The sequence below is a fragment of the Microcaecilia unicolor genome, chromosome 3 (assembly GCF_901765095.1).
Source record: "Microcaecilia unicolor chromosome 3, aMicUni1.1, whole genome shotgun sequence".
Taxonomy (NCBI): Eukaryota; Metazoa; Chordata; class Amphibia; order Gymnophiona; family Siphonopidae; genus Microcaecilia; species Microcaecilia unicolor.
The window spans coordinates 402,427,741-402,454,181 of NC_044033.1; the positions used below are offsets into that span (position 1 = coordinate 402,427,741).

The 26,441-nt window shown below is 42.5% G+C and overlaps 1 protein-coding gene across 2 annotated transcripts in view; it reads right to left on the reverse strand.

The window, feature by feature from the left end:
• MMUT (methylmalonyl-CoA mutase) overlaps positions 1–26,159 on the reverse strand; it is a 91,097-nt gene extending 64,938 nt beyond the window's left edge. The window contains exons 1-3 of one of the 2 annotated variants that reach the window (XM_030198754.1): positions 25,968–26,159; positions 18,467–18,913; positions 679–1,046 (exon numbers count right to left, since the gene is read on the reverse strand). In XM_030198754.1, coding sequence (XP_030054614.1) covers positions 679–1,046; positions 18,467–18,881 — 783 coding nt within the window. In that variant the 5' untranslated portion in view covers positions 18,882–18,913; positions 25,968–26,159. The remainder of the gene's footprint in view (positions 1–678; positions 1,047–18,466; positions 18,914–25,967) is intronic. The other variant, XM_030198755.1, reaches the window with a different exon arrangement.
• Positions 26,160–26,441: the final 282 nt, after the last annotated feature.

Below are 26,441 nucleotides of genomic sequence, written 5' to 3' on the forward strand. Positions count from 1 at the left end.
CCTAAAAATTGGTGCCAAACATTTTACGCACTGAGCGCTATTCTATAAAGGGTATGTATCCTTTATAGAATAGTGCTTAGGGCATAAACCGAGCCTAACTTTAACTGCCGGCAATTATACCTTCTAAAAGCTGGTGTAAATTCTAGAGCCTAAATTAGGTGCAGTTTGGGCAACTCCTGTATTTAGGAGCATAAAATTTTGGAACGCCCTGAAATGCCCAAAGCCATACCCAAAAAAATGTATGCATGTAAATCCTAGTTCTACTGACACTGATTGGCTTGTTAAGCAATTAAGTTGCAAGTGCAAATCAGCTGCGAATGCCAATTTGCACACGCAACTTCAGTCGTGGTTTATAGAATCTGGAGGATTATGTAAGTGAAGTAGATATTTGCAAAATGTGTTTAGGCACCCTGCTAGCACTTAAGCAAGTATGTGCAAGGGGTGTGTACATGTGGGCACCTACAGAACTGCCCTTACTATGCGACATGTTTGAAAGGCGATATAGAGGAATAAGGATAACACTTTGCAACACTAACCATAATCTGATTATTAATTTATCTTCGTTGTTTTCATCACAAAAATAAGAGAATAATTTTTCTTAATCTACACCATTATTCAGCAATTGGTTTCAAGAATATAGAAAAGGTACAATTGTAGGACTTGGTATACAAAGAATACCTGTGCCGTGTACTGGAAGATGTCAGCAATAATGCGCATGGATGGCACAGGAGGGAAAATGTACGTGTTTCTGACCATAAACTCCTTCAATATATCATTCTGGATTGTTCCAGTCAGCTTCTCCTGAGGCACACCTTGTTCTTGGCCTGTCACGATGAACATTGCCAGGATGGGTATTACAGCCCCATTCATTGTCATGGAAACTGACATTTTTTCCAGTGGAATTCCATCAAAGAGCATCTTGGTATCTTCAACAGTATCAATGGCAACACCAGCCATCCCGACATCACCATGCACTCGAGGGTTGTCTGAATCATACCCACGGTGGGTTGCCAGGTCAAAGGCAACTGACAATCCCTGCTGGCCAGCTGGAAACCAAATTTAAAAAGAAAAATCTTGCTTCAGAAAATATTTCAAGTATAGCAGTACACTGAAAAGTCAACTAGTGAATCCAAATAGCATGGAAAGAAAGGCCAGGATTAAGACAACGAACAGCCAAACGATTCACAAGGGACAGACCAGCATTCACAAGCAGACTGAAAAACCAGAGAATCCAGTAGACAAATCCAATGGTACTTTTATTGACAAAAAACACAGAGTAAAAACTGTTGATCAGCAACAGCCAGGAGTATGAGGGAGTGTAATATTGCCAGCTTTGGCAGAGGCACAGTTGGGGGGGGGGGGGGGGCGCAGGGGGAGCAGGTGTTCCCCTAAACAGATTTTCAAAGAAAATGGCGCTTATGCGCCAAAAGTGCCCCCTACTACTAACTTTTCCTCCTGGCTACTGCCTAGTCTGTGGTGGCCTGGAGGAATTGCGAGCTTCCTTTCTGTGCCCCTCACTGACTGGTTCGCACTGCTGCCTCCCGACTTGGCTGCAACAAAATGAAACCCTGTGCCAGGTTATAGCTCTTTGTGCGCCACTGCCCCTCTATCGATTTCCCTCCTCCACACCCCCCCCCCCATGATGTAACGTCCTGATTCAGGGAGGTGGGCGGAAGGCAGGAATCAGCAGAGGAGCCAATGGTGCACATAGCGCTATGGCTCTGTGTACGGCTTCATTTTGTTCCAGCCAAGATGGGGAAGCTAGATTTCTGCCAGGTTGTTTCAAATCAAAGGTACAATTTACCTGTTTTAGGCCATGGTATGAAATTGAAGTCATCTTTTGAGAGTTTAGTGAATTCTGCTGCTGTAGTATATTCTACACTATGCAAGATTGATGTTGAATTGATCTGAAAAGCAGTTCCTAAAGTAGTATTAGCAGTATGCCAACAGCATTGAATGGATTTTGTACTCTTTGGTATTGCCACATGAATGGGAGAAGGGCTAAGTTGATATTCTGAAATCTTCTTTTGACTGCATGCACTTATTTGTACACAAATATTTATTGAACGTGTTTTTAATTGTTTAATGTTTAAAGGGCTTTTTAAAATCTATGATGAACATTCAAACCTTACTTTAAATGAAAAGATACCATGCTGATAGATGATATCAGCATGGTATCTTTTAGGCTTGACTGAAGGTTCTGCTCCATACTAGCTTTCACCACTTGTTGATTAGTGGAATATCATTTTTCACTTGCAATGCTTGATTAGTATGGACACAAAGCAGGGCTCATGCAAGAGACAGGTTAAACTTTTATGCTTTGATTTTCCCCTACATGATTCTAAAATGCCAATAAATATTCACCTAAAAAATGCTGTTATTGTGAGCTAACTGTAAATAGCTTACTATTTTCATTCCACTGTTACCAGGTGGTTGAGAAAGAATTGTATCCAAATCATTGTTTGGGTGATCTGAAACCTGGTGGCCATTTGACAACCTACTACAAACATTGACAGGTACACGACTCCCAGTCAGGATTTCGTTCTAATCACAGTACTAGTTACGCTCATGACTAAATTCAACAAACGATTGCAACCAGCAAGAATATATTACTTCTACAATTTGACATGTCAAGCGCCTTCGACATGGTTGATCATGGAATCCTATTACACATCCTTGAATACTTCGGTATCGGAGGCAACGTTCTTAATTGGTTTAAAGGATTCCTAACCACATGCTCATATCAAGAGGCATCAAATTCGATTACATCAGCCACATGGACACCTGAATGTGGAGTTCCACAGGGATCTCCCCTCTCACCGACTATATTCAACCTAATGATGACACCCTTGGCCAAACTACTATCAAACCAAAACCTCAACCCACACATTTATGCTGATGATGTAACGATCTACATTCCATTCAAACAAACCTAAAATAAATTTCCAATGACATCAATCAAAGTCTGTATATCATGCACTCCTGAGCAAATGCCTTTCAATTAAAACTCAACGCAGAAAAAACCCAATGCCTAATACTCACCTCTCAACACAACTTGAGCAAATTTACCACCATCAACACACCAAAACTAAATCTACCAATTTCGGAAACCCTGAGAATTCTTGGAGTTACCATTGATCAGCACCTAACACTTGAGAATCATGCGAAAAACACAACCAAAAAGATGTTCCACTCAACGTGGAAATTAAAAAGAGTAAGACCATTCTTCCCAAGGACCGTCTTCTGTAATCTGGTACAATCATTAGTACTCAGTCATCTAGACTACTGCAACTCACTCTATGCTGGCTGCAAAGAGCAAATACTCAAAAAAACTCCAAACAGCTCAGAACACGGCGGCTAGACTCATAGTTGGAAAATCAAAATACAAAAAAGTACAAAACCCCTACGAAAGAAGTTACACTGGCTCCCACTCAAAGAACGCATCACGTTCAAAATATGTACCCTAGTACATAAAATCATCCATGGCGATGCCCCAGCCTACATGTCAGACCTGATAGACCTACCACCCAGGAATGCTAAAAAAATCATCTCGCACATTCCTTAATCTTCATTTCCCCAACTGTAAAGGTCTAAAATACAAATTAATGCATGCATCAACCTTTTCCTATATGAGCACGCAATTCTGGAACGCATTGCCACGCAATCTAAAAGCGACCTATGAACTGACCAACTTCCATAAACTACTAAAGACCCATCTCTTCGACAAGATATACCGTAAAAGATCACATGTGAAACTCCCACATATATCCAGAAATGTTAATAATGCCTTCTGTTATATTACTTTTATGTATTCCATTACCATGCAACCCAAAATCCTTCTGTATCACCAAATGTCTATTATCTTCTTATTTACATTATCCATGATGTATTGTAAGCCACATTGAGCCTGTAAAGAGGTGGAAAAATGTGGGATACAAATGCAATAAATAAATAAAAAATAAAATCATTTTACGATTACCAGTATGGGAGGAAGGGGATGGGGCTCCGAAAGGGTTGAGTGAGGGTAGAAATAGGATTAACAAGATGGTGAAAGAGAGGCAATAGGACATGGGGTATAGGATAAGAGAATGGCCTAAGAGGAAAGGGAATGAAAGAGACAGGGATGCAGCTGGGGCTGGTGAGGGGATGAGGCAGTGGAGGGTAGATTAGGGCTGAGAGGGTGAGTAGAGGGGATGGGAATGGGGGAGTAAGGAAGTGGATGAAAAGATGGACGGTTAGGAAACTGAGGGGTCAAGCGACTGCTTGAGAGAGAATTGAAAAGGAGAATAAGTACCAGAAGTTGAGAGAGAATGAGAAGTGTGTGTGTGTGTTGGGGGGGGGGGGGGCATAAAATGAAAGATCAGTGCCAGACAGATGTAGAGAAGGAAAGGAAGAAGACAAGAATTTGGAAGACTGACTCATGGAACATGGGAAAAAGACTGGGACCAGCCAAATTGGAAAACTAAATTCCCAGACAACCAAGGTGGAAAAGAAAAATGTATTTTTATTTAATACTTTGTAAGGACTGAAATGTACTTGATTTGTAAAATGTACATGTTTTCTATTTTTATTTTGCAAAGTACAGGAGAAATGCAATTCTGTTTCTCTTTTATCAGTACTGCACTGTTTATAGAGTCTGACTTTCCAGCAGAGAGGAGCAGGTCTGTATTTTTTTTTTTTTTTGTGTGGTTCCCTATTCTGTATTACATGAGAGTCTATCTATGTTCTGCATGTGTGACTGAGATGAAGGATTCTTCTAGCATGTCATATCTGTGTAGGAATGTGTAACAGTTCAGCCTGTTTTTGTTTCCCCAATAGTAATATTGGTGCTCTGCCACGATTTGGGTTTCTGCCAGGTACTTGTGACCTGGTTTGGCCTCAGTTTGGAAAACAGGATACTAAGCTAGATGGACCATTGGTCTGACCCAGTATGGCTACTCTTATGTTCTTATGTAATATTTATAACACTGTCTTTTGATAGATGGGTTAGGGTGTGGTAAGTTTTTAGTACAGGTTTTGGGTGTATTTTTGCAGGGTTTCGTATTATTTCACAAACGTCTGGCACTATTTGAAAGTAGGCAAGGGCCACGTTTGGTGGCCCTTGTCACCTAAAAATGCTCACATCCTGTAGAGTCACCACACAAACAAAAGTCCATCTGATTTAAACAAAGTATCTAGCAGTGGAGTGTGTGTGCTGTTCCTGAGGTGATGGTCATAACTTTAATATTTTTACTTGTAGTTAAGGCAGGTTGCCTGCTCTGGCCAGTCCAGGGACCTCTGCTGCATCCTGCCTCTCAATGTAACTTCCTGTTTCCTCGTAGGCAGGATGCACCGGAGACAGCCTGTATTAATCATTAGCCACCACACCTGAGCGACATCAGCAGTGCTGTCTAGTTGACACCAATTGGCTCCCACTGGCGACAAAACCTGGCTACACCTTCTAACTCTGGTGCAAGGTAAAATTATGTATTACCTGATCATTTTCTTTCCTTTAGCCACAGCAGATGAATCCAGTAACTGGTGGGTTGTATCCATCTACCAGCAGGTAGAGAAAGAGATTACAAATTGATAATGAAGTGATATTGAACAACCAGCCCTTCCATTAGACGGTATATGTCTCATCACAAAGCAGAACCCGGCAACAAACCAGAAACCTTCCTCACCAACTATAAACCACAGTGATCATAACAGAACTGTAATGCACGGCAGACTGGCAACCAGTCATATCATATCCTGTCTAACTGTATTTCTTTGTAGACCTTTTTCTTTTTTGTAAACATCCTAGCCAATTGGACCAAAACAAACAGCAGAAAAAAAGCATGCAATGGGAAAATAAGGGAAGGATTCATCTGCTGTGGCTAAAAGAAAAAAAAAATCATCACGTAAGATGTAATTTTACCTTCTTTTGCGCAGGCAGCAGATGAATCCAGTTAACTGGTGGGATGTACCAAAGCAAACCGTAATGTAGGAAGGAAGCCGCTGTCGCCCCCCCACCGTGCCAACACTGCCGCTCCAAAGAAAGCATCTGACCTGACGGCTACATCCACTCTGTAATGCCAAGAAAAAGTGTGCAAAGAGGTCCAAGTAGCCATTCGACAGTTCTCATCCAGGGACAGCACCAACATTTCTTCCCACTATGCCAATTTTGCCCTAGTAGGATGAGCACACAACGCCTCCGGTGCAGCACAGCCACACAAGAGATAAGCCAAAGAAATCGCATCCTTGATCCATCTGGCAATGGTAGCTTTCGAAGCTGCCTCACCCCTTCGGGGACCCAAAAGAAAAACAGATGATCTGACCGTCGAAATTCATTAGACATCTGCAAGTAGTGAAGAAGGACTCACCAAACATCCAACAGTCGAAGCCTTTCGAAATCCTCGGAATAATCATCCTTCTGGAAGGACGGAAGAAAGAGAGGCCAATTGAGATGAAAAACAGAGATGAGCTTAGGCAAAAAGGAAGATACCGATTGCAAGGTGACTCCAGATTCTGAAAACTATAATAAGGGATCTCGACACGACAGGACCTGGATCTCCGAAACTTTGCGTGCCGAAACTATCGCCACCAAAAACACTGCCTTTAAGGTGAGATCCTTATCAGAAGCCCTACGCAAGGGCTCAAAAGGCACTCCTTGTAAAACCCTAAGGATTAAATTGAAGTTCCAGGTCGGAAATGGCCGACGCAACGGTGGATGCAGATGAAGTGCCCCATGCAAAAAATGAACCACATCTGGATGAACAGCCAGGGTCGAACCAGACACCCAGCCCCGAAAACAGGCCAGAGCTGCAACCTGCACCCAAATTATAGGTCAAACTTTTCTGTAATCCATCTTGCAAGAAAGCCAAGTGCTGGGACACAGATGTTTACAAAGCAGACCAAGCGCAAGCCTCACACCAAGCAACAAAAGCGTGCCAACCGGGCATAAGCCGACGAGGCAGATCACTTCTGAGCTTGCAACAAGGTAGCTATCACCACCTCCAAATAGCCTTTTTCCTCAAACGCGCCTGCTCAAGAGCCAGGCCGTAAGACCACAGTGGTAGGGATCCCCTATCTGAACCAGCCCCTGATGAAGAAGCCTAGGGTGGACCGAAGTCAAAAAGGCGGCTTCACCAGAAGCCGAACTAAGTCCACATACCAAGGGCGTCAAGGCCAATCCGGAGCCACCTGAATGACATATCCTAGGTGCTGCCTGATCCTAAGCAGGACCTGGCCGATCAAGGGCTATAGAGGAAAGACGTACAGAAGTGCCAAATCAGGCCAGGGCTGGAGAAGCTAATCTAGACCAGTGGAGCTGAACTCCTTTCTTCTGCTGAAGGCGGGGACCTTGGCATTCGCCCGGGTCGCCATTAAATCCATCTGTGGTATGCCACATTTCCAGCAAATCGGACAAAACCCTCTGTGGACAGATCCCGTTCCACTGGCTCCAGGACATGATGGCTCAGAAAATCCGCTTGTACATTGCTCTGTCCCACAATGTGCACTGCCGACAGACACTGAAGGTGGGCTTCTGCCCACTCGAGAAGATGACTTGCCTCGGCGGCAAGAACTCAACTTCAGTGCCGCCTTGATTGATGTAAGCCACCGCCATCGTGTTGTCCTTAAACAACAGATCCTGAAATGCCCTTAAGGCGTTTAACTCCACACGCAGCTCCAGGCAATTATCAGCCAATCTGTTTCCAACACCGTCCAAGTCCACTGCGCATAGTGGTGGAAGCAATGAGCCCCCCCAACCTGTCAGGCTGCCATCCATTACCATGACCACCTACTGCGGTGGCGTAAGTGGCATTCTCTTTAACAAATTGAGGTTACAAAGCCAGCAGGCCATACTGCACCAGGCCTGAAGAAACCAAGACAGCGCCGATAATCCTGAGAGACCAGCGACTACCAGCTCAGTAGTGAGGACTATACATAAGTACATAAGTAATGCCATACTGGGAATGAGCAAAGGTCAATCAAGCCCAGCATCCTGTTTCCAACAGTGGCCAATTCAGGTCACAAATACCTGGCAAGATCCAAAAAAAGTACAGAACATTCTATACTGCTTTTCCCAGAAATAGTGGATTTTCCCCAAGTCCATTTAATAATGGTCTATGGCCTTTTTTTTTTTTTAATGGACTTGGGGAAAATCCACTATTTCTGGGATAAGCAGTATAGAGGTTACATGTGTGCCTTCGCCCATGGAACTACCTCCAGGGTTGCAGCCATAGAGCCCGTCAACTGAACACAGTCCCAGGCTCAGGGACTAGCCAACTGCAGGAAGTTGGAATATCTGAGAGCGGAGCTTGTTCCTCCACTCGTCCAGCAAGAACACACAGCCCAGAGCTATATCGAGGCAAGATCAGGTAGTCCAGAGTTTGTGAAGGAACCAGGTGACTCTTGGGAAGGTTGATGACCCATCCCAAAAACTGCAGGAGCGCAATTACCCTCTTGGTGGCCCTGCGACTCTCCTATACCAAGTCCGCTCAAATTAGCCGTCGTCCAGATAGCAGGAAGGCCGATACTATCACCATAATCTTGAAAAAGGTGCGTGGAGCAGTAGGGAGGCCAAAGGGGAGCGCTCGAAACTGGAAACGGCACCCCAAAATGGCAAAATTGATGATGTGGAGGCCAAATATGGATATGAAGATAAACATTCTTGAGATCTAACGCTGTCAGAAACTCCCCCGGCTGTACTGTCGCCAAGACTGACTGCAAGGTTTCCATGACAAAATTCTAGACCTTCAAGAACTGGTTGACTTTGCGAAGATCGAGGATAGGGCGAAAGGCTCCCCCCTTTTTGGGGGCACTACAAAATAAATGGAATATCGCCCCCAATGTGACTCGAGAAGCAGAACTGGTACTACTGCTCCCAGATCCATCAGGGATTGTAGCATGGCCTCGACCACCACCCTTTTGGAGGTGGTAGCACAGCGAGACTCCAAAAATGCATCGCCTACGGGTGAAGCAAACTCTGGCTTGTAGCCATCTCTGATAATATCCAGAACCCATTGGTCTGAGGTGATCTTGGCCCACTCTTCATAGGAGAGAATCAGCCGGCGCCCCATCATTGGGAAGAGCGGCCTGTAACTCCTGGGCGCATCGAAGCATCCATGAGTCTTTTATCCACTCGAAAGGATGAATGCTGCTGAAACCAGGGGTGCTGAAAATTCGTGGCAGGGTGATCTGAACAGCAATAGCTCACCTCTCTCAGACGAGGCCGTGCAGGACCAGGCCTCGACGCTGATCTGGGTTTGTCATCAGGAAGACGGTGACCCTTGGATTCCCCCAAATCCTTCACAATCTTTTCCAAAGAGGAGCTTGCCCTGAAAGGACAGCCGAGTGAGCTTCTGCTTGGATGCCAAATACGCCGCCCAGTGGAGCAGCCACAACAACCAACAGGAAGAAACAGCCAATGCCATCTTGTGGAAGTCCAGACCAGGTCATAAAGAGAGTCAAACCTTACTCTATGTGGGGTGCAACAGACCCCAACACAGCAGTCACACCAGGGTCCTGCTCCAGAGGCTACTGAAGCCAGCTAAGGTACAAACTACAAATCGAGGCCTGGAGAGCCAGAGAACACACCTCAAAGGTACGCTTTAGGGAAGTCTCAAGGCGTCGGGGTCCTGCACATCCTTCAGCGTTACTCCCCCTTCCACTGGAAGAGTAGTCTTCTTGGTAACTGCCATTAGACTGTCAACAGTAGAAAGAACAAACTTGTCCGCATGGTCTGTGACCACTGGATAAAGACCGGCCATTGCCTTGAACACCTTGAGGTTCCTCTCAGGATCAGACCACTGAGCTGAAATAAGCTCCTAGATGGCCTCATGTACAGGAAATGACTTAGCATGTTTCCTTGTGCTGGCCATCTTAGGATTGACAGAGGTGGCCGCCTACGCTTCAGGGTCAGCGATATTTAAGGCCATTAAAGCGCTAGAGATAAAGGATGGTAGCTCACTCCTATGAATCAAGTGCACCGCAGCAGGGTCATCAAGCTCCTCTTGCACTAACTCGCCCTCCTCCAAATCATCCACCCGCAAGGGGTGGAGAGAGTCCCCCAATAGTGCGGCAAGCTGAGTCACAGGGGTACAGGGGCCCAAGGACGCTACCACAGAGAGTGAGGTGACTTGATGCCTCTTCGGAACAGAGTCCTCCAGAGAAGGGACACCAGCAGTCCCCAAATCCTCAGCAGCACTGACTGAGGGCATGGAAAAAGCCTGAAGCTGGGACTAAGGAACGGCCCTCTTTAATAAGTAAGCTTGATGCAGCAAAAGTACAAACTCCAGGGAAAACCCCTCCCCAAAGTTCCCAACCCTTCCCCCCCCCCCGAGGATGAGGAAGGCCCTGCAGAAATCTTGGTCAAATCCAATGAACTATGTAAAGGCTCAGAAACTGCCACCAGCTGACTGGCAGAAGCCATGTCAGGAGCAGCAGAAAAATGGCACAAGTGGTCAAACCTTCAGCATGGGAAACGGACGCCCCCACATTGGAAATATCACCACCCGGCAAGGGCTCAAGAGCAGCCCGCCAAGCACAGTCCCACTGAGGATCTTCTCTTCCTGCAGCGGGAACACCGCTTGGCCGTCTCTGCCACCATAACCCCCAACATGTACACCACGGGAAGGGAGGAAAACATAAACAAGGCACTCACCAATACCACGTGGTCCAACCGAAGAGAGAAAAAATAATCACAGCAATAAAGTCTGTGCGTCCTGTTCCTGCTCCCTCCTTGTCAGGAATTCTTAGGCCGAGACATGGGCAGACACCTTGGAATGGGATCCCAGCAGCTCACTGCTGATGCAGGACTGCGACAAACAGACCACGAATCCAAACGGAGCACTTAACAGGTGAACGGTGCAAGTTAAAAACAAGGGGGGGGGGGGGGTCGATATTCAAAGCAATTTAACAGGCTAGAAATGGCTGAGATGGTTATGTTATACATAGCTTCTATTCTGCATTCACCTATCCAGTTCAATGCAGATAACAATAGTCAAGAAACTAGAAACTAAAACATTCAGGAATTAGTGTATGAATTTTCAGTTACTAAATGGTAAATACTTATTAAACAACTAAGTTTTTAGACTCTTACGAAACAAAAAATAGCCGGTGGCAACTCGAAGTGACAGTAAGTTCTACATCAAAGCGATAATAGAGTGAAGAATTAAGTTTTCCAAGACTTAAGTTGTTTTACCAATGGAAAATCATCTAATTATGGGTCTGATAAATAGAAGAGTAACTCTGTTCTGGGTTAATCAGTCTTATTCAGCGGTAGTTAACCAGATAGTGCTGCTGAAAATGTCTTGTTAGCACCCAACTCAAAATCAGATATTTTGGGGCATTCCTGGGGTGGTGACAGCACTTAACCAGCTTAAGGTAATCGTACAAATAGGACCGCATAAAAGTCAGTCCTCTCTTTATATGGTTCGGTATCACTAGTTGACTTTCCAGGGATAACCAGACAGGAAAGAAGGATGCATGACATGCAGGTCATGTATTCATAACTACAGACAATTTGCCAACATTGTGTTTTGGATACCTCCATCCTCACCTGCTTGGAAGTCATCCTGCCTAGGCACTCCCTGGATTCCTAAGCCAATATAACAGCAGGACATGCCTAGGATCCATTATAACCAAGTAGACATGTTTAGTAGCCTAGTGGTTAGTGCAACGGACTTTGATCCTGGAGAACTGGGTTTGATTTCCACTGCAGCTCCTTGTGACTCTGGGCAAGTCACTTAACCCTCTATTAACCCAGGTACAAATAAGTACCTGTATATACTAAGTAAACCGCTTTGAATGTAGTTGCAAAAACCACAGAAAGGCGGTATATCAAATCCCAATTCCCTTTCCCTATTTTAGTGCAGAGGGAACTCTCTTTACACAGATGATGATTTTCTGTAGTTATATCCATGAAAATATTGAGAATAGGTTTCCTATACTGAGTGTATGCTCACTGATTTGTTCTACCAGCTCAATGGTAAAAATGATACTAAATTTCACTCAGAATAATGGACAAAGAAACCCTCTTCTGCAGCGTCAGTGGTGTATGAGTTAAAAAGGGCTTGAAGTCCAACTATAGAGAAGATTATAAGGCACTGGCAGGCAGTGTGTTCACTAGAACATAAGAACATAATTGTTTACCATACTAGGACAGACTGAAGGTCATTCAAGCCCAGTATCCTGTTTCCAACAGTGGCCAACCCAAGTTACAAGTACCTGGCAAGATCCCAAAACAGTACAACAGTACACCTATTTTATGGTACTTATCCTAGAAATAAGACGTGGATTTTCCCCAAGCCCATGTTAATAATGGCTTATAGACTTTTAGGAAGTTACCCAAACTTATTTTTAAACCACATTAAGCTAACTGCTTTTACAGCATTTTCTGGCAACAAATTCCAGAGTTTAATTGCACGTTGCATGAAGAAATATTTTCTCTGATTCGTTTTAAATTTACTACTTCATTGTGTGCCCCCTAGTCCTAGTATTTTTGGAAACAGTAAACAAGCGGCTCATGTCTACCCATTCCATTCATAATTTTATAGACCTCTATCATATCTTCCCTCAGCTGTCTTTTCTCTAAGCCGAAGAGCCCTAGCCGCTTTAGACTTTCCTCGTAGGGAAGTCATCCCATCCGCTTAATCATTTTCGTCACCCTTTTCTGTACCTTTTCTAATTCCAATATATCTTTTTTGAGATACGCTGACCAGAATTGCACACTATATTCAAGGTGTGGTCGCACCATGGAGTGATACAAAGGCATTATAACGTCCTCATTTTTGTTTTGCATTCCTTTCCTAATAATACCTACCATCCTATTTGCTTTCTTAGCCGCCGCCGCCACCGCACACTGAGCAGAGGGTTTCAACGTATTATCAACGATGACGCCTAGATCCCTTTCCTGGTCAATGACTCCTAATGTGGAACCTTGCATTACATAGCTATATTTCAGGTTCCTCTTTCCCACATGCATCACTTTGCACTTGCTCACATTAAATGTCGTCTGTCATTTAGATGCCCAATCCCCGTCTCGTAAGGTCCTCTTGTAATTTTTCACAATCCTCTTGCAATTTAACAACTTTGAATAACTTTGTGATGTCAGCAAATATAATTACCTCACTAGTTACTTCCATCTCTAAATCATTTATAAATATGTTAAAAAGCAGCGGTCCCAAAACAGACCCCTGAGGAACCCCACTATCTACCCTCTCCATTGAGAATACTATCTAATCTTATTCTCTTTTATCCAGTTTTTAATCCACAATAGAACAGTACCTCCTATTCTACGACTATCCAATTTCCTCTGGAGTCTTTCAAGAGGTACTTTGTCAAATGTCTTTTGAAAATCCAGATACACAATATCGACTGGCTCACCTTTATCCACGTGTGTTCACTCCTCCAAAGAAATGTAATAGATTGGTGAGGCAAGATTTCTCTTCACTAAATCCATGCTGGCTTTGAGGCATATTTTCAAAGCACTTTGGGAGGCTAAGTTCCATATGTTTCTATGGAACTTTGGGAGGCTAAGTGCTTTGAAAATAAGCCTCCATGTCTCATTAATCCATGCTTTTGAATATGCTCTGTAATTTTGTTCTTTATAATTGTCTCTACCATTTTGCCCCGGCACCGACATCAGGCTCACCGGTCTATAAATTTTCCAGATCTCCTCTGGAACCTTTTTTTTTTTTTAAATCGGCGTTACATTGGCCACCCTTCAATCTTCTGGTACCATGCCTGATTTTAAAGATAAATTACATATTACTAACAATAGTTCCGCAAGTTCATTTTTCAATTCTATCAGTACTTTGGGATGAATACCATCTGATCCAGGAGATTTGCTACTCTTCAATTTGTCAAATTGAGCCAATACATCCTCCAGGTTTATAGAGATTTCATTCAGTTTCTCTGACTCGTCAGCTTTGAATTCCATTTCTGGCACCGGTATCTCTCCAAAATCTTCCTCGGTGAAGATTGAAGCAAAGAATTCATTTAATCTCTCTGCTATGACCTTGACTTCCATGATTGCCCCTTTTACTCCTCGGTCATCTAAGGGTTCAACCGATTCTTTTGCTGGCTTCTTGCTTTTAATATACCTTAAAAAAAAATTTACTATGCATTTTTACCTCCAACGCAATCTTTTTTTCAAAGTCCCTCTTTGCCTTCCCTATCAGCGCTTTGTATTTGACATGACATTCCTTATGCTCTTATTATTTTCAGTAAGGTCCTTCTTCCATTTTCTGAAGGATTTTCTTTCAGCTCTAATAGCTTCCTTCACATCACTTTTTAACCATGCCAGCTGTTGTTTGGTCTTCCTTCTTTAATACACAGAATATATTTGGCCTGGGCTTCCAGGATGGTATTTTTGAACATCCATGCCTAATGTAAATTTTTGACCTTCGCAGCTGCTCCTCTTATTTTTTCACCATTCTTCTTGTTTTATAGTCTCATTTATGAAAGTTAAATGCTAACATATTGGATTTCCTGTGTGTACTTACTCCAAAGCCAGTATCAAATCTGATCATATTATGATCACTGTTATCAAGCGGCCCCAGCACCTTTACCTCCTGCACCAGATCATGCGCTCCACTAAGGACTAGGTCTAGAATATTTCCTTCCCTAGTTGGCTCCTGTACCGGCTGCTCCATAAAGCAGTCCTTGATTTCGTCAAGGAATTTCACCTCCCTAGCATGCCCTGATGTTACATTTAACCCAGTCAATATTGGGGTAATTGAAATCACTCATTATTATTGTGTTCCCCATTTTGTTAGCCTCCCTAATTTCTGATAACATTTCTACATCAGTCTGTTCATCCTTCCCAGGTGGGCGATAGTATGCTCCTGTCACTATCCTTTTCCCCTTTACACACAGAATTTCAATCCACAGGGATTCCAAGATGTGTTTTGCTTCCTGCAGAATTTTCAATCTATTTGATTTAAGGCCCTCTTTAACATGCAATGTTACCCCCCTCCACCAATTCGATCCACCCTATCACTGCCACCATATGACTGAAAGGAATCTTATAGTAAATTTAAATCTTGTTTAAAAACCTATTTTAGCTGAAGACTATGATAGCTCATTGAGCAGGTAAGCACTGACCTCTCTTCCCCTCGCCTTCCTTAAAGTGTAGCGCTACAGAAATGATAAATAGTAGTAGTAGTAGTAGTATATGGGCCTTTTTCACTATAAAGGCAATTCTACAACTGATGCTATGTACTATTTTATAAGGTTGTACATGTGTTCTGGGGATGTACATGTGGGCATGGTGCATTCAGGCACCCCCACTTATGCCTGCCATTGACCTGGCGTAAGTGATCGTGCCTAAATATGAGCATGCCACTATGGATTTTTAATAGTATTCTATAATGGCTGAGGCATGCCCAGCTGCCGTTATAGAATATCACTCAGCGCACACCACTGTGGCATCTAAATCGAGGTGCCAAGTTATAGAATTACTCCCTGTGTGTTTATCTTAACTTGGATCATTGTATTAATGTCTATTGTTTACTTGTACCTTGTGCTGTTATAGCTTAGTGTCAACGTTATTATTAGTTTGCTAAGACCCTTGATGTGCATATTGAAAAGTGGTACACCAAGTTGGTGAATGAACTAAAAAAGGGCCAAGGATCATGGAAGACAAGAAGTAGTGCAGAGCCCCAAGAACAGAGGAGACCAACAACAAAGGAGAAAACCATGGAAAGCAGAAACCAAACAGGCAATGAACCAACAGGATGCACAGCCAGAGACATGGAAGAAATACTTTGGTCAATCTGGGCACAGGAAAATAATACATCCACAGACAACAGCAATCTGGTTGCTCAGATGTGTCAATAACTTCTCCCGGAAGAGCCCTGGAACTCCCAAAGAACCAGTACAAGGCTGACATGTAGGCTGACATCAGTTTAGCACTTCCATTGATTTGACGTAAACTCCCAATAAAAAGTATATATGAGTAACTGAATGTCCGTGGTGAGGATGACTACTGCAAACCTATCACATCTGGTAGGCCAGACTTCCTAAAATTCATGATTTTCATATTTTTCATTTGTCTTTCCCTCTCCCTCCACAGATTTTCTTTAATGATTAAGAGGCTAATTTTATAATATGGCACTAACTGATTATAGCACCTATTTTAAGCCTATTCTATAAAGAAAAGTAGGCACAAGCAGCAGAGAACGAGCATACATCTAGGCGTGATCACCTAAAAGCCTATGCCTAGAAATTTGTAAATTATAGAAATACTAGAATTTATGCACATTCATGCAGGCTATCTGTGCTCTGGCCAAATTTCACCTTTACATAAGTCCACTGCAAAGAATGCACTATCAAAGCATAGTGCGTTCTTTTCCACTAGTCCATCTTATATACAAGACCATCTTTTTATCACTGTCAATTTGGAAATTGCCACACGAGACGAAAGTGCAGCTCTCAGCTTCTCAGTGACCACAAGAAAAGACTTAGTGTGACTGGATTGTTTTGCTGAGTGAAAGAGACCACAGAAAGGAGAATAGGGCCTAAAGTACCAGATGCGTATCTAAAGATAAGCATGGATACTGAAAATATTGTGTTCTGTCCTCCAGTTCCCAAACTACAAAATAACATGCTTATGTTCTTTAACAAGACGTTAGTATTGTTTCAATAGTTGAGAAAATATTATGTATTAGACATATTTTGCTTGTTTGAAAAAGACATCTGTATCCTACCTATGAAAGTCCCTTTTCTTTGTATTCTTGTTGACCTATTGATTTCTTTTAGTTGTTAGCTGACCTTTTGATGTAAGCTGTTTCTGCCTTTATAAAACCGTACCCTTTCTTTGTTAAGCAAGGTGCTCAGGGGAGGATAACTGACATCTGTTTTGTCAGTGATTGGTCTCATGAACCTTCTTGTTGCTAGCAAATCATTTATAAAGGAACTTAAATGACCATTCTGCTTTGAAGTGTTAATTAGCAGTATGAAATCCACACCACCTAAAACTAAGTGGACATTTACAGAATTACCCCCCCCCCCCCCAAAAAAAAAAAAACAAAAAAAAAAAACAACTTCTCTCTAATATTCTAACTCCGTGCTCCCATTAAAAAAACACACACAGAAGTGTCATTTGCAAAATTATGGCGTACAAGAGTACTACATATGTGCTAAGGGAATTATGAGTGTCATACAAATTTTTCCACTTACTTTACTGAGTGCGGCCAACTCCTCTGAATGTTAATACAGTTACTGAAGGTTGCAGATACATTTAAAATGCCAAAGGCTTCTGGTTTGGTTGAAGTAACAGAAATGTTTAACACTTGAAATTCAAAGCATGCTTCTAAATTTGACTTGTTCTAAAATGCTTTGAGTTCTCTAGTTGGAAAAGTAAGAAAAATACGATGAGGATCCTGCTGCTATAACCACACCATACTCTCTGCCAATCCAGTTCTATTAATTCATGTTCCATGAGCTTCCCTGTCTGTTAAGATAAAGCGGGACTTGGGAAAAAGAGATGGCTTGACATACGAACTGTAGACAGCATCACAACTGCTAACATGATCGGGATAACAGACATAATTTTTTCCACTGATAGATTTTGAGAGAACCAAAACAATTTTGATATAAACAAAAACAATGCAAAATAAAACATGGAAAACAAACACTAATCTGAGATGTGTGTTCTGCTTTCTTGTCCAAAGACCCAATGTAAGTTGCAGCAATAGATAAAGATGTAAAATCAAGTACATTCTAAAAATATATGACAAGCAACTCTATTTTACATAGAATATAGAGATCAAAATTGAGATGTCCAGGTCAGGTGGTGGTGCTCAGTTCCAACAGCATTTTAGATGTGAATTTGTCGATGCAGATCCTTTTCTAAAATACCTATAGGGGTGCATGTATTTTACATAAATCCATATTGAAAAAAAAAATGAACAGAGTAGACCCAGCATCTTCCATAGGGAAATGTCAGCACATACATGGAAGTGTCGACACTTCTATGTGTAGTTACCCCATTTTACAAACTCACATAAATATAAGTACTTCCAATTATGGACTAAGGCCGCAATTTTAACATGGTTTCATTTAACAGGTAGACAAAAACTCCATGGGATTCAGAAAAATTACTCCCTTAATCCCTCGTGTGAAGCCCTGCCCGAAATGAACACTTTCTTAAAGCCTAAATGTACCACTGACAGGGTATATAAGCCAGCATGGTACTTTTTTCCACATACATGTGTATTCCCTTTGTGAAATGGGGAATACATGTGTAGATGTTAGACTCGCCCCCATGAAAACTGCTACATAATTTGTACATCTTCTTGTAAACAGTGGCTATCTGAAATTAGCTTTTACACATGTATATGATATACATGTGCATATGACATACATGTGTTAATGCCAGTACTTCCATGTGGAAACTGAATAGGGCTTCTAAAAAAAACCCTAATATGCAAGAAATACATTCTGGAAAACATAAAGAAGGTGATATAGCTTAGATATGTCAATCCGAGTATCTTACCCTTTATATTGTCTCTATAGAACTTGTTGCTCTCCTCCACTGTACTGAAGCCTGCATACTGACGGATAGTCCAGGGCCTATGAGTGTACATGGTGGGATATGGGCCGCGGCTAAAAGGCTTCACCCCTGGCAATTCCTCAGGCAAGTTCTCTGTGTCCCTCAGAGTGTACAGAGGCTTGATAACTATCCCCTCTGGTGTATGCCAGCGTAGATCCTCTGGATCTTTCCCTTTCAGCTGTTTCTTGGCTAATGCAGCCCATTCCGGGTGTAAGGGTTGGTAATGAGACCAGCGTAGGGACCATCCAAGGCTGCAGTTTGGCTGGAGGAGGGCTGATGGTCTGGTGCTACCAGTGGGGCTCAGAAGGTGCTGCCTGAACACAATGCTCTGCAGTACCAGTCGTTTCACCTGCAACATGGTGCTCACTCCACTGAGCCCAAAGGTCTGAGCTGAAGGTAGAGAAAACATTATGAGACACACACAATAAATAAATCAAATTTACAGATGATTACCTAACTTTTAGAAGTCTTCTAAAAACACATTTCTTCAATCTGGCCTTTCTGAACACAAAGAACTCTATTTGAATTTTACCCATACCCTTTTCTTAATCTCGTTTCCAATCTAGTCCTGCCTAATTATGCTCTTGCCTATCCACCCTCAATTATTTGTTTGTCCTTGAGATAGTCTATATCCCTGGTTACTTACTGCACATGTATTAATTTTGCTTCTTGATCTTATTGCAATTTAATTCTGTACATTATTCACTTTATTGTTTGTAAACCACATTGAACTTGAATATATTTCGGGCTAATGTGGGGTATAAATCCTTGAATAAATAAATAAAACAACAGAAGTAAAATACACACTTAGCATCACACTATCTACCAGCAAACTAGCGTAAGTAAAAAATGAAGACCCTTTTCTACAAACTGAACGTTTTTGGTTCCATCTTTCCAAAATGTTAGCCATATTTAATGCATTTCAGCAGTGATTTGTTTCTCTGCTTGTAAGCCTGATATTGCATAAGTCATCTAAGGATCACTGAAAGCATAGCTTTCCATTAAATACCTACAAGGATGTAGGATAAAGCCATGTAGTACCATGTGAGCAGCCATTTTGCAAAGAAACACATTCAATAAACAGATCAACAGCACTTAAGTCTTGAAATGCGTAAATATGGGCCGATTTGGCAACCTATGATGGATTTTACAAAACTGGATGTTCAAGAAGAGCTAGTTAAGTTGCTGAGCTCCAAAACTCTAATGGTTGGCATATTGACATAGTTTTAAGCATCAGAAAGGCAAGTACAATTGCCCCCTTGAACACTCCTCAAAAGCCTAAGTCCAAATGAGAGAGGTTACAGGATCCTAACATTGTCGGAGAAAAAATAAGTCCTTCAGCGGACTCTGGGCAGTTATAAACTGCCTTTCACTATTACAATCAGAGCGTGATGACATTTCTGTTGACAGTTCACCACTGACACCAATAAGTCACAACTGGTGAGCAATCTACATCAGAAGGAAGCTCTCTTTGGCAGCTTTAGCATTGGCGTGGGGTGGAGGAGTAGCCTAATGGTTAGTGCAGTGGGCTGACAAGCCAGGGAACCAGGTTCAGTTCTCACTACAGCTCCTTGTGATCCTGGTCAAGTCACTTAACCCTCCATTGTCCCAGGTACAAAAAGCTTAGATTCGCTATCCCTAGTGTGCTAACAAAGTACCACATAATCCCTTGAATTCAAATCTGGATGCCCAAAATTGCGTGCAATCCTGAGAGGCGCATGCAAATAAATTAATCACCAACAGCCAATCAATAACTGGTTGTTATCAATTATTGATGTTAATAGGCACTAATTTGAATTTGTGCACAGTTCTGGCTGCGTGCAATTCTATAAAAGATTCAAACCCAAATCCTCTCATCCACAACCTAAAAGGGGGAGGGGCACAGATGGGCCAGGGGTGTTCCAAAGAATTATGCGCAGTGTTATAGAATTTAGGGGCTGAACGCCAGGATTTACACCAGGTTTCAGCTTGCATAAATCTTTGCGCCCATAGTTGGGCACCAAAATACATGCTAAGCACTATTCCAAAAAGAGAACTCAGCCCGGATCACCCTTTGAGGGGCATAATCGAAAGGGGCGCCCAAGTTTTCCTGAGGATGACCTCGCAGGAGGTCCCGGTGAAGGGGCGGGGAAACCCGTATTATCGAAACAAGATGGACGTCCATCTTTCGTTTCGATAATACGATTGGGGACGACCAAATCTTGACATTTAGGTCATCCTTAGAGATGGTCGTCCCTAGACGTGGTCGTTTCTGATTTTCGGCGATAATGGAAACCGAGGACGCCCATATCAGAAACGACCAAATGCAAGCCCTTTGGTTGTGGGAGAAGCCAGCACTCGTAGTGCACTGGTGCCCCTCACATGTCAGGACACCAACTGGGCACCCTAGGGGGCACTGCAGTGTACTTCAGAAAAAGCTCCCAGGTACATAGCTCCCTTACCTTGTGTGCTAAGCCCCCCAAAACCCATTCCCCACAACTGTACACCACTACCATAGCCCTTATGGGTGAAGGGGGGCACCTAGATCTGGGTACAGTGGGTTTCTGGTGGGTTTTGAAGAGCTCACATTTACCACCACAAGTTGAACAGGTGGTGGGGGGGGGGGGGGGGAGATGGGCCTGGGTCCGCCTGCCTGAAGTGCACTGCACCCACTAAAACTGCTCCAGGGACCTGCACACTGCTGTCAAGGAACTGGGTATGATATTTGAGGCTGGCAAAAAATATTTTTAACATTTTTTTTTGAGGGTAGGAGGGGGTTAGTGACCACTGGGGGAGTAAGAGAAGGTCATCCCCAATTCCCTCCGGTGGTCATCTGGTCAGTTCAGGCACCTTTTTGTGGCTTGGTCGTAAGAAAAAAAAAAGGACCAGGTAAAGTCATCCAAGCGGTAGTCGTGGACGCCCTTTTTTTGCCATTATGGATCAAGGACGCCCATGTGTTAGGCACGCCCAAGTCCCACCTTCGCTACACCTCTGACACGCCCCTGGGGCCTCTGGTCGCCCCCGCGATGGAAAGCAGTTGGAGACGCCCAAAATCGGCTTTCCATTATACTGATTTGGGCGACCCTGTGAGAAGGACGCCCATCTTACAATTTGTGTCTAAAGATGGGAATCCTTCTCTTTCGAAAATAAGCCTGTTTATAGACTAGTGCTCGGCAAGAATTTTCCCCGGCTCCTACTTTTTGGCACCATTTAATGAATCCATCCCAATATGTAAACTATTTTGGTTGTACCACAGAAAAGCGGTATATCAAATGCTCTTACCCTTAAATTTAATTTAAGTCATTTATAAATCACCTACATCCTAACAGGCTTGAGGTGGGGAACATATCATATATGATAAACCTGGGAAATCAAGATCATAGTCTACATAACAGAAAGGTTCACTGCTGTCATGGCATGTGCAAAACTAACCCAATTGGAAACAATGAGCAGCATTTCAGAAAAGGATGTAGAAATTGAGACATCCAAGTCATGACATCTCAAGTTCTATTGGTATTTTAGAACAGGATCTGTTGACATAGAACCCGTTCTAAAATACATGCAGAAATGTATGTTTAAGCTCTGGTTATGAGCAGGAGCATCCATTTTAGAAGCATAAACACCTAAAATACCATCAAGTCAAAAAGAGCACATAAATGTTTGTCATAAAATAGCAACATAAATATTTATGTGCTGGAAAAAAACGTTTATATACGCTATTTCAAAAACAAGCATTTTTCCCCAAAGCTGTCAGTCCTACATCTCTTGCTAGTTTCGTTTTCAAAGGGGGACATCAACTACTGGGCGATTAAGAGAGTGACCTCTCCTAATCCCTCCAGTGGAAAGCTGCTCACTACCAGCACTTATCTGAAATGTAGAAATTCTGAGTAGCAGGTGTAAATCCTGATGTCAATCTTTTTGGACAAAGACACGTATTCCCCTTCTGAAATGGGGAATAAATGTTTATTTTTTGGTGCGCCCCAGTTCCACCCACACGCACCCAGATCATGTCCCTCACCAGATACAGGTTTTTCAGTTTCAAATGTATCTATCTTGGCCTTGTAAAATCAAGATTCAGATGTTTATGCAATATAAACATGTAAATGTCGGTAAATGTACTTCTAAAACTCAAACAGCACTTCTAAAATAAGCACCACTGCCACCCAGAGAACAGAAATGGAACATATAAGCTTGGTATAAACAACATTTCAATTTAAAAAAAAAAAAAAAAACCAAAACAAAACATTTTCTATTTGCCTACTAAAGGAACTACCTCTACTCAACCACTTTGGGGAAAATTCTATCTATTCAGTGCCTGGACCTGCTGAATAGAATAAGCTGCCAGCTTTTATTAGGAAGCAGAATGTTGCAAAGTTTAAAAGACTATTGAAGCAGCATCACACAGGCAGTTCAACAGGAAGCACAAAAATGTTGTAGTGTCTAAACTATTAGCTGAAGCAGCAGTATTTGTTAATACAGACAGCTTGATAGGTTGCAGTGATTGTATGCTCTTTGTATATTTTTTGATTAAACATAGCAATTGATGTGTGTTTTTTGTTGGTCCATCTGGTACATACATTTGGTTATTGTCTGATTTAGGATATGTTATTATTACATATTGCCACACTGGGACAGACCAAAGGTCCATCAAGCCCAGCATCCTGTTTCCAAAAGTGGCCAATCAAGTCACAAATATCTGGCAAGATCCCAAAAAAGTTGAATACATATTATGCTGCTTATCCCAGAAATAAGCAGTGGAGTTTCCCCAAGTCAATTTAATAATGGTACATGCACTTTTTCTTTAGGAAGCCAGCCAGACCTTTTTAAAACCCCGCTAAACTAACCACCTTTACCTCATTCTCTGGCAACGAATTCCAGAGTTTAATTACACATTGAGTGAAGAAAACTTTTCTCTGATTCGTATTAAATTTACTACTTTGTAGGTTTGTCACATGCCCCCTAGTCCTAGTATTTGTGGAAAGAGTAAACAAACGATTCACATATACCCATTCCACTCCACTCATTATTTTATAGACCTCTATCATATCTCCCCTCAGCCATCTTTTCTCCAAGCTGAAGAGCCCTACACGCTTCAGCCTTTCCTCATAGGGGAGTCATCCCATCCCTTTTATCAATTTTGTCACCCTTCTCTTTACCCTAATTCCACTATGTACAAACATACCTATTATTATGTATGTTTGTACTTACATAATAATATGTACATACATATTACGTATGTTTGTACTCCGCTCTTAATATTAATATAATAAAATGAAAAAAATACAGTGTGGAAAGTTAGGTGCCAAAAAGATCAGCGCTGAGCCCCTATTCTATAAAGGGCACTCGACCTTTATAGAACAACAACTTAGTGCACAGGTCGCACCTAATTTTGGGCGCTACTTACGCTTCATAGAAACATGTATAAGTCCAGTGCCCAAAGTTAGGCACTGACTGGCACTATTCTATAACTTGGTGCCTAACGTTTAAGAACACCCATGACACACATATGCCCCTCCCATGGGCACATCCCCTTTTGTGTTGTGTACAGGAAATGTTAGGCACTAAGGGCCCTGTTTACTAAGTAGCGTTATAGGCGTGTTAACATTTTTAACACACGTTAACCATATACGTACCTACAATATCCCTATAGGTACCTACAAGATTAGCGTGCGCTAAGTGTAGGCGTGCTAAAAACACTAACGCACCTTAGTAAACAGGTCTTTAAGTTTTAGAATAGCGCACATTGGAGATTGGCATGCAACTTCAGTCAAACACCAATTAAGTGGCCAATTGGTGCCTATTACCTCATTAAGTTATGCACAGATTTCAGATGTGTGTGCAAATGCTGGCGCCCAACTTTGGATGACCTATATAGAATCTGAAGAGCTGTGGGCTACTCATAGGTTTTATGAAATAACTAGTGCATTTCCACCTGAAGAATAGCATTTTCTGTTTCCCAGAGTTTTTTTTCCAGCCTTTGGAAAGACCTATCATAATCTGGATTTTCATTGCACTCCAGCAGTTTTTTCACAGACTCTGGTTTCTGATGAAAACTTGTCAACTAGTGAAGCGTGTGTAGGGTAGAAGGATATCCGTTTTCCTTAATAAAAATAAATGGCAGGAAAAAGGTAGTATATATAACATCAGCCAGACTACTGCCTTTTCCTAGATGGTGGTGGCGACGAGAAAGCTTTCCTGGGAACAGGTAAGAATTACTCGTCAATGGGAGAGTACCAGAGATTTGAGAGCTCTCTGTTCCAGGGCCTCCCTGTGCCAGAGACCTGGATCACAGAATCCCTAGAACCAAAGAGCCTATGTGGTTAAAGCATAAAGAGCCCTGTTTACTAAGCTGCGTTATAGGTGTGTTGGAGTTTTTAATGCACGTTTACCATGTATGCGTGTTAACAGTGTATGCGCCTACAATATCCCTATAGATGTCTACACAGTTAGCGCACGTGGTACTTATAGGTGCATTAAAAACGCTAACGCACCTTGGTAAACAGAGTCCAAAGTTAGATACTGATTTTAATGTTAAAAAGGTTATCAATAGAAATCAAACAAAATAAAACATGGAAAAGAAAATAAGATGATACCTTTTTTATTGGCCATAACTTAATACATTTCTTGATTAGATTTCGAAGGTTGCCCTTCTTCGTCAGATCGGAAATGTGAAAAAGGAAATTAAGTTTACTGTGAAACTACATTTACTTTTAATTTAATACCTTACTTATGATTTAACTTTTTTTTTCAATTTTTGTTACTGTCTTAGGTGCAAAAGTTTACTTTGCTACTTTTTGCAGCTAATCACATTAAAAAAAAAACTATTAAAAATCTAATGCCAGAAGCAGCAGAACACTTTTCTGGTTGGCGGGGCTAAACAAACCAATATTGGCCCCACCTCCAAGCTCTCCAGTCGCTGCACTTACGTCCGCATAAATGTTAAAAAGAACCTACAACTGGAACTAAAAGTCAGCCTTGGGCTCAGAAAAATAAATTATGCCCCATTCAGTCCCAGCTTAGCAAGAAAAATGGATCACAGTTTGCTGTTTATACAGTTAATTGAGAACCTGCTCCTGGTCCATACTGTTACTCTCATTTTAAAAGGAAGAGCGTACAATCTGCACAGAATGAAAGCCTACCTTGCTTCATCCAGAGAAGTGGGAGCTTGAGTCTCTGCCTGTCTACGCATGCGAGGGGCCAGGGTTCCACTGCTCCACTAAGGGCCAACAAGCTTTGTATAATGTAGTGTTTTCAGAGTGCAGAACCTTATCTTGTGGTCAGGGCCGCTCAGCTCAGCCTATGGACCCGGTGAGGCTCTGGTCCGGGCGCCAAACGCCCCGGTGCATAAATTGCACTCTGTCTGCCTCCCTTCCCACACGCACTGGTCCGCAATTTCTCCACCCGCGACCGCACACTCGCACCCACGTAGTCGGGCATCTCTTCTCTCCCCTGCCCACATTTTTACCTTATTCTTCCATAAGCAGTAAAATCTTCAAGCTTCCGCCCTGCAACTACGGCAGCGACACAGAAAAGCTGCCAGCACCGGTCACCGGACCGTCACCTTCAAAGAGGTTTAATCACCTTAATCTCGGCTCGCCTCGCCTGTCTGTCTCTGACTCTGACGTGTTCCAAACAGGAAGTTGCATCGAAGGGGGCGACACGAGTCAGAGGAAACAGGAGAAAGTGACGGTCAGGTGCAGGCCAAAGGAGGCAGCATTTTTGTATTGCTGCAACGGCTGCAGAGCCAAACTTCGAAGACTTTATAGCAAGTGGAAGAAAAAGGTAAAACTAAGGAGGAAAAGATTATTAGAAATAAAGGACTGCATGTGCCTGGTCCATCTGTAAAAAGTCAAAAGCTGAAATTTGGCCATCTGTATTGTATAGAACAATATAGAAAAATGAACACAAACTAACAGTGCTTTTTTTGTAGGAAAAAAGG